The 14551-nt window shown below is 38.2% G+C and overlaps 1 protein-coding gene across 1 annotated transcript in view; it reads right to left on the reverse strand.

Moving 5' to 3' along the window:
- Window positions 1-14551, reverse strand: part of Dnajc13 (DnaJ heat shock protein family (Hsp40) member C13) — a 133638-nt gene that overhangs the window by 84573 nt on the left and 34514 nt on the right. Inside the window, exons 3-13 of the mRNA XM_008825087.2 lie at window positions 13310-13385; window positions 12483-12632; window positions 12011-12052; window positions 8274-8474; window positions 5226-5432; window positions 5041-5136; window positions 4519-4610; window positions 2994-3160; window positions 2806-2885; window positions 2554-2723; window positions 2075-2174 (exon numbers count right to left, since the gene is read on the reverse strand). Of these exons, the coding sequence (XP_008823309.1) occupies window positions 2075-2174; window positions 2554-2723; window positions 2806-2885; window positions 2994-3160; window positions 4519-4610; window positions 5041-5136; window positions 5226-5432; window positions 8274-8474; window positions 12011-12052; window positions 12483-12632; window positions 13310-13385 (1381 nt within the window). The remainder of the gene's footprint in view (window positions 1-2074; window positions 2175-2553; window positions 2724-2805; window positions 2886-2993; window positions 3161-4518; window positions 4611-5040; window positions 5137-5225; window positions 5433-8273; window positions 8475-12010; window positions 12053-12482; window positions 12633-13309; window positions 13386-14551) is intronic.

Below are 14551 nucleotides of genomic sequence, written 5' to 3' on the forward strand. Positions count from 1 at the left end.
GGAAGGCTGTCTATCTGACGAGTTTGTATTCATGCTCAGATGCCGAGGAGCTCAGAAGGTGGGCGACTGTGACCAGTGACAGTCATGTATATAGAGATTAGAAATGCACATGAAAACGTCTCAATATCAATTGCCTTGGAATGAATAGACTTGTCAGAAACTGTGTGTTTTGACAACAAAGTGGAGATCTTTTTTTAAACATTGGAACCTCAATCAAAAAAAATAAAATATATTGTATGAAAAAAAATAATAATGATTAAAAAATAATTTTTCAAAGCATAAAAACCATGGTTTTTAATGCATAAGGCAAAAAGGAAACTCGTGATGAGAACAAGCAGGCGGAACTCATAGCTTCTATCTGATCAGACTTCACAATTTCTGACAAGTCTGCACACATTCATTACTGTGTAGGTAATGTCCTTTCTCCAAAGTCAAAGGTCTTCTCTCTAAAAAGCAAACAATTCCTCACCCCAGAGATTTATCATTTAAACTTAAATGATAAAACTTAGAATTTAAGCCAAGGGTGGCAGTGTAGGCCTTTAATCCCAGCACTTGGCAGGAGGCAGAGGCAGGCGGATCTCTGTGAGATTGAGGTCAGCCTGGTCTACATACTGGGTTCCGGGTCAGATGGGGCTACGGAGACCCTGCCTCAAAATGACTTAAAAAACAGCTTAAAATTTAAAAAGGAAACACTAGCCATTAGCCACTAGGTAGCAAATGTCTGTGTCAAGGTGACAGTCCTTTGGCTGTGGGGACATCAAAATAAAAAGCAGGCCAGCATGATATTCAGAGGCAGAATTCAGATCCTATTTCACTGCTGGCTACAGCTGGGAAACTTTGGGCAGTAAGTTACTTTACCTCCACGCCTCACTTCCTCAGCTGCAAAACAGGATTACCAGTACTTAGTACTATGTTGAAGTACGAGTAGGGCCAATCATGGGAACACACAGTCAACACTTATCAATGAGGACTCAATGGGTTGTTTCACATTTCTATTTTATGGTCTAGTTTAAATCTTTAGTAGAATTATTTGGAATAGGAAAGATAATAAGCTTTAACTCCCTTTGGAGAATAAACACCAAGGTTTCTACAAGCAACACGCTTGCTTATCCTCTATCACTAAGCTTGCATACAATGTTTCATATAAGGGAAAATCCTAGATAGCACATACAAAATTGAGATAATCAGAAACTTCAAAGGAACGAACAGCTGTCACCCCTCCACACAATGTTACCAAGCTCAATCTTTATTGCTCAGCTTTCATGTGTCCCTTCTTCAGTCACTGCTATTACCCTGGCTCAGCATCTCATTTTTCACACAATAATTAGCTCTACCAGTCTCTAACTTTCATCAATTCTCCATATTCTGAGAGTCAAACATGGCCACCTGACTGCTCCCTTCAGTTGAGACTTTTTTTTTGGGGGGGGGGGGGTGAGACAGGGTCTCCCTGTAGCTTCAGCTGGCCTGGAACTTGCTCTGTAGACCAGGCTGGCCTTGAATTTACAGAGATCCTCCTGCCTCTGCCTCCTGAGTGCTGGGATTAAAGGTGTACACCACCACACCCGGCTGCACAAGAGACTTTTTAATGACCATCTCTGCAACTCTAGCTGCAACTCCTAATTAGCCACCCCTCTCCATGGGCTGCTTTTCATACATGCCTCTGATATGCTATCTTCTATCTCAGGGAAAAGTCTACCCTAAGATCCCTAACTGAAGTTTTAAAACTGAGCTCAAATGTTACACTTCGAAAAATACTGAGAATCCTTACCATCAAAGATTAAGCACTGTGCCTCAGTGATTCCATGGTCCAACTACTTTACATGATATACATGTCTACCTTATTAGACTGCTGGCAGTTTGGACGGAAGGAGCTATTTCCTAACAAAATTTCTAGCACATAAAACACTGGTTAGGATACAGGATGTGCTAAACCAATGTTAACTGAATAAACAAGTGACTGGGTCAGCAATTTAGGAAATGTTCAACTATGGACTTTTTTGGTACAATGAAAATAGTTTATGAAAACTAAACTCTAGTCAACTTAAAAGCCAATTTCCTCAAGACAAATACTTACACACATAAGGGCACAGAGCATATCGACGGCCGCATGGATGACTCCATTGTTGCTCCTCTTGAGCGCTTTTACTACCTTCACTCCTAGGCGCTCCCGAAACCTTTTGTAACAAAAAACAAGCACACAATAGCAATATCAGAACACTCGTTATCATTAAAATCTTGGTGTGACACCGACTGCAAATTTTGAATGCCACCTCTGAAATATTTTCATAATTGTATTTTCTATGCACAGGAAACTTTGTGTATTAACTACAACTACAGGCAAATAATTTTGCGTTCAAATTCACTAATAAAGGAAACGGTAATATTGCTCATGCTCATGAATAAAAATTACAAAATCATCAATATATCAAGTATCAGATTTAGCCAGACATGAAAAAAGCTGTTCAAAAATAACTAGCTGTTTCCTTGTGAGCATGGAGGTGGGTAACTGCTTGTGCATCAGGCATGCGCTCTACCACTCTCTCGATAACTTACTTTGGAAGCTGAGTGAAGGCCAGAAAACCAGCTTTGGAAGCTACAAGCCTCCTCACAGCTTGGAACTGGCTCTCTAGTTCTGCATTTGAAGAAACAACATCCCCTTCTTGGGACAACAATGCTGTTATGGCATTATTGATTAGTTTCTCCTTGTTTTCTGAGAACAGACCCTGGGTAGAAAAGAGTAAATATTTGAGTAAAGATTTCAACACCAATAGTTAACAACTATGAACAAAACACGAAACAGCTTACATCCTGTGTTACTGCATGTAGAACTCCACTGTATGAAATATTAGCATTGAACCTGAATACAGCATCTGCAAAGTTGCCATCTATAAAAAGATAAAAAAGTTCAAACAAAGTTTAGAGGTCTACATTCCTAATTTTTAAATTATCAAGGGGGTGGATGAACATGCAATTACATCCAAACAAGTACTTACTAGGAGGTGTAGCTAGGAATCGGAGGTGAAGGCTCTCCACTTCCTCATCAACAGGCATGCTAAGCAAACCCCATCGCTGACCTTTGTGGGTTGGTGTCATTTTAACACAAACATCTCTATTACCAGAGGCTCTTACTCCATCCAGCAAACTTGCTAATAAGGAATCTCTAAGCAAGGTTAAAAGTGAAAGTATTAGGACCGATAACTAAGGGGACTTCTGACACAAGAATGCAGCAGAGGCCTTTGGCAGGTAAGTGCTTAGAGACGGACTGCAGTGCAGTGTGGCTGCAGATGTGACTGCAGTGGGCAGTGGAGCAGAGCTTTAGGACAGAGACTAGAGTCTCACACCAGCTCTGCATCCTTCTGCTGCTGCATGACCTGGTGTCTCAGTTTCGTTGTCTGAAGATTTTCTATCTTTAACAGCTTTACTTGGGTCTAACGCACAAATCACAAAATTCACTCCATTAAAATGTTTCACAATTTTGTATAAATTAATACAGCTGCACATTCGGCATAATCCAGATTTTATATATTTCTATCACCACAAAAGTTTTTTAGTGCCTATTTGCGAAAGGAACAAAACACCTCCTAAGTCCCATTCACTGATGTGTTTTATCTAGTTTTGATATTTAAAGGAATTTTATAAAAATCAGACTCATTGGGCTGGAGAGATGGCTCAGTGGTTAAGAACACTGACTGTTCTTGCAGAAGACCTGGGTTCGAATCCCAGCACCCATATAACAGCTAACAACTGCCCATAACTCCAGTTCCAGAGGATCTGACAGCCTCTTTTGTCTTCTGAGGGCATTGCGCGACACAGGTGCATTTACCTACATGCAGGCAATACATGCATACACATAAAATAAAAACAATAAAATATCTTTTAAAAATCAGACTCATACAATATATAGTCTTACATGTATTATATAAAAACAGGTAACCATATCACACTGGAAATTTTATGACTAGCCAATAATATTAATGTCTAACTAAGTGCAGTATATCTATTAGTTAGCTGCTGTTATCCAAACAATAATGGGAGTAAAAGCACTATTTTGAAATGCTTTAAAAACATTAGCTACAGGCCGTGGTGGCGGACGCCTTTAATCCCAGCACTTAGGAGGCAGAAGCTGTCAGATCTCTGTGAGTTCAAGGCCAGCCTGGTCTACATAGTGAGTTCCAGGCCAGCTGGGGCTATAGGGAGACCCTGTCTCAAAAAGACCAAAAAAGAATTTTTTTTTTAAATTAGCTACAAAAACTGTATTTCATCATTTCATCTAAAATCAAACCAGAGTTTTTATTATCTTTAGGAATTTGAAAAATGATGGTCATTTAGAATATGTAATAATGGGGTTTTTTTCAACGTTAAATAATGTCAGTGTTCTAGATGATAATCTGTTTTTACCCCTTTACCTTGTACATGCCAGGATCTCAAACACTTGAAGAAATTAAACTACAAACTACAAACTACACACACACACACACACACACACACACACACACACACACACACAAAAAGACCTACCTCTCAGTTGAAGAGTATTTCCGAACTTGCCCTTTTATAAATTCAATGGTAAAAAGTTGTGGATTTTCTGAGTCACAAACCAATGCAAATACCTCCGAAAAAAAAAATTTTTGAAAGTCATCAAAATGTTTGGCTTTACAATACTTCATTATGAAAACAGAGTATCTTTTTATTTTATAGTCAATACTCAAGGCATGTAATTTGCTTATAATATCAGAGTTTAAGAAATGTTTAAGTTATAAATATAAAGGTTAAGAATTTAATGTAGATTACGCCTATTTCCCATTCATTTTTGTTGTTTGCTTTTGAGATAGGGCTTCAATTATGCCTGGCTAGCCTTGAACTTCATATGTAACTGAGGCTGGCCTGGAACTCCTGATCTTCCTATTTCAACCTCCCAAGTGTTAAGATTATAAATGTAAGCCAACACACATGGGAATGAAAAACCATTAAAATAGAAGCATTCAATTTTACCAAGAGTAAGATGTCTCCCTTAGGTTAATTAATATAGAGGATACTTACCTCTCCTAGAGGTTTCAATGTTGCAATATTGTAGGTTGCTGGATCCCGTTCTACTAAGCATGTCTCTGTTAGTGCTAGAACTCTTTTTACAGGTTCCTTCAAACAATAAAATTGAGATATATTTTTTAAAAATTATTCAAGAAAATGGTCAAAAAACTAACTTTTTTTCAATATACAGCTCTTACCGAATGTCTAGGAGATATTTTTTGGACCACAAACTCTGCTAACGATGTGATAGACTCGTCAGTGCTGTATTTTCCAAAGCGAAGATTCAAATATTGCTCAAATTCTAAAGGTTCTTTCCTGATCCTTAGTGAAATACCTATGTAGTTGCCAGCGTGATCTATTGCGCTTTTGATAATCTCTTCTCTTTGCTCTGATGCGAATAAATGCTGCACAGAGTTTGAAATTTTAAAGTCAGGGTTAAAACAACTAAAATGGGACCATATTGACCCAACTCAGATGAAAGAGATTAGCATAACAATTATAAGAAAAAGGCAACAAAACTTACCGAGACAAATAAGCAGTTAAAAGGTAACTACTAAATTAAAACACAATGTCTGCCCTACCATGAAGTCTTACAACCAACTCAGTGAATGGACATTATCTGACAACTTCTCAGGGTCGGTCTGGCTATCTTGGCTAATGCCAAACAGCATGCTCCACCATCCAAGGAAGGTCCCCAAGACCATGGGGTAGGTGGACAGTGTGTGGATTTAAACTAAAAATTTAAAGGTAGTCTGATTTAAACTAAAAATTTAAAGGTAGCCTTGATTTAATTTGTTTTAGATGGTGGATTTCCTTGAAAGATTATGTTAAAGAATGTTTGAACGCTTACCATCATGGCTATTGTTGCTACAAACCAACTTTCGAGACTACTTACAAAGGTAAGGGAAAGGATGCTATTTGCACTTGATGCCTAGAGACCAAGAATGCATTAGATATCCTGGAAGGGGCAGAGTAGAAATGTTCCTCAAAGAAAGTTTTCTCTTGGCCAGAAAACTAACAGCTCCCCCGCTGAGAACACTGATCAGATCATGTTTACAAACATAATTTTATTACTACCAACTGATCAGTTACCACAGATACAGAAGGACTAAAGACTGGCTTGATTGAATCTACTAAGGAATTGTATCTGTAGTGAACTGATTCATTTTGGCTAGTATTTTTTAAAAAGTAGAGAACATGGCTGTCCCTTGGTATATGTGAAGGATTGGGTCCAGGACCCTATGAACATTAAAATGTATGGAAGTATTTGCATGTAATCTACACATATTTTTCTCTATACATTAAATCATCTCTAAATTACTTGTAATCCTGATACAAGTGTTATGCAAATGGTTATTATACTGTATTGTTTAGGGAATGGTGACTTTAAAATTCTGTAAATGCTCAGTGTACATACAATATTTTTCCTGTTTCAACGCGCAGTTGGTTGACTGCCTGGTTGGAGAACCCATGGACACCGAGGGCTAATTCAGGGGATATTACAGGTGAAAGCCTGTTCCTGCCATCAAAAAATAAAAAGTGCTACCAATAAAATGAATGTCAAACAAGACTCACCAATTAACAACCACCTTCCTGCACCCACTGAGTCCCTGTGACACCTGAGTTATTACAGCCTGAAAGGGCCCCTGACTCTGAGTAGGCAGGCTTTCCAGAAGAGGCTAACTGCAAATGTCTGCTGCCCAGGGAAGAAGCAGTCTTTGGGCAAGAGGCTTTCGGCTGCTTTAAGAGGAGAAGGAATTGAGCTTTGTCTTTGGGCTTTCATCTTCAGTGTCTATACTCAGATGTAGTGAGGTATCTATACTGTGTGTTCCTATATGAGGGAAGCTCGGAAGGTGTCACCAGATGCAGAAAGCCTGAGATTTAGGACAGAAAAAGACCTGTATTCTGGAAAGCAAAGTACATTTTCTAAACCAGATTGGCTGCATGACTATTATTGTTTGTTTTCTGATTAATCTGAACGATCCACTATTGCCTTTGCTCCGCTACCAAGGGAAGCCTATTTTATCCCAAAACACTGCATCTCAGGACAGGCTTCCCTGGCCGCCAAAACAGCTACAGGAATTCAGACTGTTAAGGAAAAGTTCAGGTGGGCTTCTCCATTTGGAGACACTGTTGCTTACATGTGAGGTACTGGGTTTAAGTTTTATTAAAGAAGTCAAAGGAGGAAAGATACTACAAAAGATGGTCCTCATCTATAGAGCAGCTTCCAGCTCTCATTAACAGACAGAACTCCAGCAACTTGAGCAGCTTCTGCTGTCTCCCACAATTTAGTAGTGACTCAGAATTACAACACAAAGACATGCAGAAATTCCAAAATGGAAGTTCCAACATATAAACATATTTCCTTTTATAAACAGCTTAACAAAGGACAGAATTCCCTATAAAAAATATTTCTAAGTTACTTTTTTTCAAAAAAAGCTTTCAGAAAAGACATCAATTCTAATGAAAATAACCACCATCAATAAATTTATGGAATACCAGTAAGTAACACAGTGTGAGAATCATTTTATGTAAATTATCTTACTCAATTACCATACAAACACACAGTCATGCTAGTCTTCTCATTCACGTCCAGGTAGCTTTGACAGCAAAGACTGCCAGAACCTTCTGACCATACTTCCAGAAGATACATGTATGAAAACACTACTTTCCTCCAAATAGCTATATCCCTTTGTGTGTGTGTGTGTGGGGGGGGTACATGTAGAGTCTAGAAGACAACCTCAGTTTTGTTTCTCATGTGTGGTCCACCTTTTTAGAAAAGTATTTTGTTAATATGAGTGTATTGCTTGCATGAATGTAAATGCACCCATGTCATGCAATGCCCATGGAGGTCAGAAGAGGGTGTTAGACTCCCTTGAAACTAGAGCTACAGTTTTTAGCCTCCATGTGGGTTCTGGGAATTGAACCTGGGTCCTCTGCAAGAGCAGCCAGTGCTCTTAACCATTGAGCTATCTCTCCAGCACCCACTCTAAATTTTTTTCCTCCCCCTGGGACAGAGCTTTCTCACTGGTCAGAAACTCACCAAGTAGTCTAGCTGACTGACAACCAAACTCCTGGGATCTGGTTGCCTTTATCTCTCCAGCACTGGGACAAGTGTGTGCCACCAAACCCTGCTTTTTCTTTTTCAAGCTGGGTCCTGAACCTCTCACTCAGGTCTTCATATTTTACTGACTGAACTACTGTTCCAGACTCCTTTGAAAATGCCTTTTACAAATACTACTTACCAATCTACTAAATCCTCCATAAAGTATACAAAATCCTCCTTGATAATCAGAAAGATCTACGAAGCCTTCAATGTTTCTATAGTCATAGGAACACAGCACTCTGTTGGTTGCAGGATTTATTTGGTCAAAGCCTCCAGGAGTCACTTCCAGAACCACAGGTTTTCTCGTATCACTCCAGTGATGCTTATAGCAGTTATACCTCTAGAGAGAATCAGTTTTACTTTTAGGTTCAAACTTAAGCATATCATAAAATAAAGTTACACTGAATGTACAAGTCACTGCTGAAACAACAAAAAAATTATAAATTATAAGTATCTACTATCCAAATGATAAATTGTTCATTTTTAATTAGGAGGAGGGGAGAAAGAATTGGGGGTATTTATTTCATTAAAATGTTCGAACTAACTGAAGATTTTATGTTCTTCCTTAATTAGCAAAGGTCTAGGGTTACAATGCTTTGTGAAACAATTTTAAGTATGCTTATATAAATCTAAGTGGAAAGAAAAAAACAAGAGACCATCTAGCTGGGCACAATGGCATGTGCTTCAGCTACACAGAGAATGAGGATGGAGCATCACTCCAGCCCAGGAATTACAGGGCAGCCAGGAAACAGCCAGATCCTGTGCCAAAAAATGAACCAACGAGAGAGCTGGAGAGATGGCACAGCAATTTAAAAGCACTGCTGCTCTTGTAGAGGACCTGGGTTCATTTCTCAGCACCCACATGGTGGCTAACAACCATCTGTAACTCCAGTTCCAGAGTCCGCCTTCTTCTGACCTCTGTGGGTACTGCACAAAATGGGTGCACTTACATACATGCAGGCAATACATTCATACACAAAAAATAAAAATAGTAGAATATATTTTTTAAATGAACAAATAAATAACAAGCAATAACATAAAGCCACATAAAACATACAAAACCAAAAAAAATGTGGGGGGAATGTACTCTGGAAAAAGTTTTATTAGGAAAGATTTCAACCTCTGATGAAGTACTGAAGCATTTTTCTTAATCCACCTTAGATTCAGAAAAGAGCTTGGTCACACTTCAGGGGACGTTACACTGTTAGATTTAAACACTCTGGTTTGGTTCAGTATATTAATATATATTTTCTGTATCTATGCAAAAAAAATTGTGAAACCAAAATTTTACCATGGGCTTTGCTAAGTACAACACTGAAAAGCTATCTGAGTTCTGATCATAATAGGAGTGAATGACGCTTGGCAGGAATAACCACATTCCTCTGTAAACTAAAGTAGCTGGCTAGCACGGGGTCAGAATGATCCATATTTAGTCCCAACTAGCCCTTTCTTTTTTGTGTGTTTCTATTTGTTTTTTAAATCAGCATGTAGTGTGCTAAATACTATTATGTCACTGTTTAACAAGACCTTGTTTTGTGGTTCTCCTTCCCAGTCCACCCTCCTCAAATTTTTATTCTTAAGACAAGGTTTAATGAAGGTTACCAAGGAAAATGATGTGGCAATGCAGAAAATAAACTCAGATGAAGAATGAGGCAGAAAATAAGAATAAAGTGTTTGCTGTGAAATGAATAACCTCTCTACAACCAGACGCCACATTTTCCATCCATACATACAAAAAGTACATGGTTCACTGCAAAATTCTTAAGCTAAAAATAAACTGGTTGCTCAAGAACACTATTTTTGATACTGAGATAAGAAATTCTCTTGCAGGTGTTAGCAGAGTAGGGCATTATAGTCACAAACACCTCCACTGACATCCCAACACCAAACTCAACATTCACAGGATTATATCACACCCAAATCACTTCAGCACCACTGTCAATTCCATGAAAAGAATTCTGCAGAAAAAACAAAAGGACCTGTATCTACCCAGAATATAGCCAGAAGCGCTTGATTCTAAAGAACACACCAATGCCACACCTCCCACAGAAATGTCTTTCTCTCTCCCTTCCTCTTTCCCTCTCTCCCTCCTTCCTTCTCTCCTTCCTTCCCTCTGTATGTATGTGAGAAAGAACGAGAGCGAGAGAGAGAGCGAGAGAGAGAGAGAGAGATGCATGTGCCTGGGTGTACACATGGGGAGACCAGAAGCAGATGTTGGGCATCTTCCTCCATCTGTCTACCTTATTGTGGCAGGGTCTCTCAAAGAACCTAGAGCTTACTGAATAGCTAGACTGGATGGCCAACAAGCCCCTGGGATCCCATCTGTACCTCCCAGTCCTGGGGTGACAGGTGTGTACCTGGTCTGATTTTTTATGTGGGTGTTGGGATCTGAATTCAGGTCCTCAAGCTTGCACAGCAAGCACTTTATCTACTGAGCTATCTTCCCAGCCCAGTGGTGCTTTTTAACTAGGCTTGTTAACACACCCAAACTAACTCCACAGGGTAGTCTCCATTCCTCTCAGTTGAAAAGCAACTGCCATTAGTGAGATGTGCTGGTGGATACATATCATTATCTCTAAGGACTACGGCAGAGGCCATGCCTGGGGGACTTGGGAGACCCTAATCTGGAGTATATCTAAGGTCCCACAGTCAAATTCAATAGTGTAAGACGGTTGAGTCTAGCATTTTCTGCAAGTGTCACATCTTTTAGGGATACTGTTTCTACCTTAAAGTTGGACAGGTATTAGGTGACTGATATGAACTGATCCAAAGGGAAGCTTATAAGCAAAACTGGTATGTTTTAGAAGCAGCTGGTATCCAAACAGATAAACACAGACCAAGTTATGATTTATAGAAATCTGACAAACTCATCAGTTACAATAAACAAGCAGCGCATCAGCTAACATGAAATTATTTTAAAGGGAGCCAATTGCTAGCACTGAAATGAGTAAGACTCTGGGATGCTTAAACCAACAGTAACATAGCATAGAAAGGATGAGAGCTTAGCAGAGAAAGAATGGTGCTGTCAGGGCATTGGAAATCGCTTCCCAACACTGGCTGGGGCAATGGTGTGTGACAGGGCTAGAAGCTTAGGTGTTACTGCTCCCCCATTATGACAACATTAACAGTCAGACAACGATGCAGACCGGTAATCCTTATTACTTGGAACGCCAAGGCAGGAGGTCTAACTTAATTAGGCCTGGTTTCAAAATTTAAAAGGTTTAAAAAAAAAAAGGCCTCTAGGTGGAATTCAGTAGTGAAATTTAGTACTTTTTATCTCCAGTGCCAGGAAAAAAAAAAAAGAAAAAGGAAAAAGAAAAAAGAAAAAAGGTTACTCGTTCATGGTTTAGAAATTTAGTATTTGAAGAGAAAAACAAAAACCCTCCCACATGCCTTCTCCCCAGAAGTCTCTGGTTAAGTTAAATTCTGCCCTGACAAGCCTAGAGAGCCTGGGAAAGTCAGGTGCTAATAAGCGATACTTTCCTGAAAGCTGTCAGTACTATGCTGAGCTTAAAGTAAAAGTGAGACCCAGAGTGAGAACATGCAGTAGGACAGCATGAAAACACCAAAACCTTCCACCACTGTGTTCTCGTAGCACGGCCAGCAGTGTGGCATGGCCTGTACTCCAAACAGGTCAGAAGAGTCTGAATGGCCACTGTATTTTTAATGCTCCGGTTTTAAAAACTAAAATCTACTTCTTAATATTTGAGTTTCCTGTTAAACTACATTCATCTCTATTATAAGCTATCAACAAATAAATTGTATTTCCTTTTGGCTTCACTAGAAAAGGAACACACAGGTTACGGAGTGATTTCTACAACAAAGGGCAATGTTTAGACATGTAAGAATACATGTTAATAAATGTCAAATATTTACCCTTCCTGTGATTTTTCCCTCTGAAAAGTCAGTTCTAAATCTCTGAAAGAGAAAACATAACCACAGTTTATGAGAACAGACTGGTAAGGAAGACTCAACGTTCAGCCCTTTCCACTCAAAACAGGTACAAATCACAACTCGGAAACTTTGATACTAAAGTCTATTGCTAAATTTATAGCTTAAAGACATTTAATAAAAAAAAAGACTGAAGCTTTACTGATGAATAAAATAAGTTAAACATGCAGTTATTTTTCCTGTATATGGATTTTAAGACTTTTAAACTAACAAATATAAACAAATTTCTAGTCTTTTTTCAAACAGAAGAGAGAAAATTTCAGTGTCAAGTTAAACCTTAATAAGAAAACATACACAGAGTGGGTCAGGAACTCAGAACATTAGTACCTCTACTTAACGTTACTACTTCACTTTAAAAGGAGTAGGGAGAATCCACTGTGAACATGGCCTTTCTTACCAAAGCCTCTGTAAGAAGTTCTGTTCTGTGCTCTGTTGAAAATTTTAGCGTTTCTGACTTTTTCCCACTGCCTTTACGAAATGTGAGGTTGAACTCTGTTCCTTGTCCTTTCCCAACGGGGCTGATGCTGCAAATGTCTCCATAAGGCCACTGACAAAAGAAAGGAGCCCTTTCAACTGCTGCCATTCGTTTTTATTACTTCCATTCTCACTGATTAAAGGAGCAAAATGCTACAAAATACCAAAGGGTTAGCAGTGATATCCTATAGGAATTCTATACCTAAAATTCCCTTCATGTTTTTAATTGCCAGAGACAACAACAAAATCTGTACTACAGTTTAACAGTTAATATAAAGCAATTAAAGTGAAAAGAATTAGGGAATAACATTTTGATTCTAAGTCCATTAAGAAAAACAATCTGCAAAACATCCTAATTTAGAATGAAAAGACACTAGACTATCTTTAAGTATGTTTCTTTATCCATGTTCAATTAGTCTAGCTTTTATAAACAATTCTAGTTCTATGACAAGACTGTATATACCAGTTACACGTGTGATATAACATATGCCTAGTTAGTAGTAACAGAATTTTAAGAAGGAATTAATTTTACACAGAGGAGAAGACTATAAACAGTATGTCAAAAAGTCATACTCTTGGGAGTCTAGAAATAAACAGCCCCCGCCCCGATCCCGAGCACAAAGCATTATACATATATATTAATCTCTTTCAGATTGACTAATTTCAGGCCAAGTTGTAATGGGTTGTATCTTGGCTTTTAAAATTCAAGAAAAGTTCATATAAACACCTAACAACTTCTAACATAATTACCTGATTTGTTACTTCTAAGGTATTGGGATTATATGTAGTAATTGCATGTGTTCCAACTGAAAAGACACGCTTATACCTGCAAAGGAAGCAAGAGCTCATGTTTAGTTTTACACAACATCTTTAAAAAAAAAATAAATGTTACACTAATTCAAAAAGAACATTTCAATTAACAGAAATGTGTTGGCTGATCAGTGATGACTAAAATAGTTCGCTTTTATATTCTCACACCTTTAACATTCTAAAATGTTATCAGAATTAAAATTCATCCACCACTTATTTTAGCATGAACTATTAAGATTCCTACATAGAAAAATATGGCCTCTAATTGCACCTGGTGATGTTAGTGCAGACTAAGTTGGTAAAGTACCAGCTGAGGATGCTAAACGAGTTCCAAATGGGACATTTTTATTTTAACAAGATAGTCTACACTGCTAGTTCTTTCAAATTATGCTTTCAACAGAACCATGGTGGAAAGGAAGGAAAGCTTCAACCTGCAGCTGTTCAACACGCAAAGTTAATTCCTGTTTAAGCAACACAAAACAGAGTACTAATTCCCACTTACGCAACTACCTGTTGGGTTTCAGTGCTGCAGTCTTAAGCACATGGGAAGCCTGCATCACAAGAAAGCAATCTTCACTTCTCACTTTACTGCCTTTAAAGTAAACTCTGGACAAGAAAAGTTACTTAGATTATCAGCATTCCTGAAGAAGAGTGAGGAGCTCATAATGAAGAATATGGAAATTTAATGAGAAAAACTAAAACTACTAAAGACAGGTCTTTGGACAAAAAATATAAAATGTTCAAATCATTAGCCAGTATAAGAAAACATAAGAATAAAACTAAAAACAAAATATTCAGTCACAGACACAGAAAACAATGACACTATGGAATCCTACACTGATAAATTCCTAAGTTAAGAATAAATCAACCATTCTATAGAAGAATTTAAGACAACTGAAAATTACAACCTGCAACAGCAGCAGACTTAGCAGCTCCCAGAGTGAAGCAGCCTCAGACACCCTCGTGTTGGAGTGTCCCAGAAAAGTGAAGATAGCAATATAAAACCCAGTAACTCAAAAAGAAAGCATTCCAGGAAAGCAAAGTTCAATTAGGAAAAGTCTGTTAATACGATTGACTATAATTATTGAAATACCTGTTTTTTAGCAATATTTTTTATTATAAAAGTGGATACTAAACTAGACCAAAATACTTTTCAGACATCTGATTTTCTGCTTGAAGCTA

This window comes from Nannospalax galili, unplaced genomic scaffold (genome assembly GCF_000622305.1).
Source record: "Nannospalax galili isolate Female #2095 unplaced genomic scaffold, S.galili_v1.0 scaffold369, whole genome shotgun sequence".
Lineage (NCBI taxonomy): Eukaryota > Metazoa > Chordata > Mammalia > Rodentia > Spalacidae > Nannospalax > Nannospalax galili.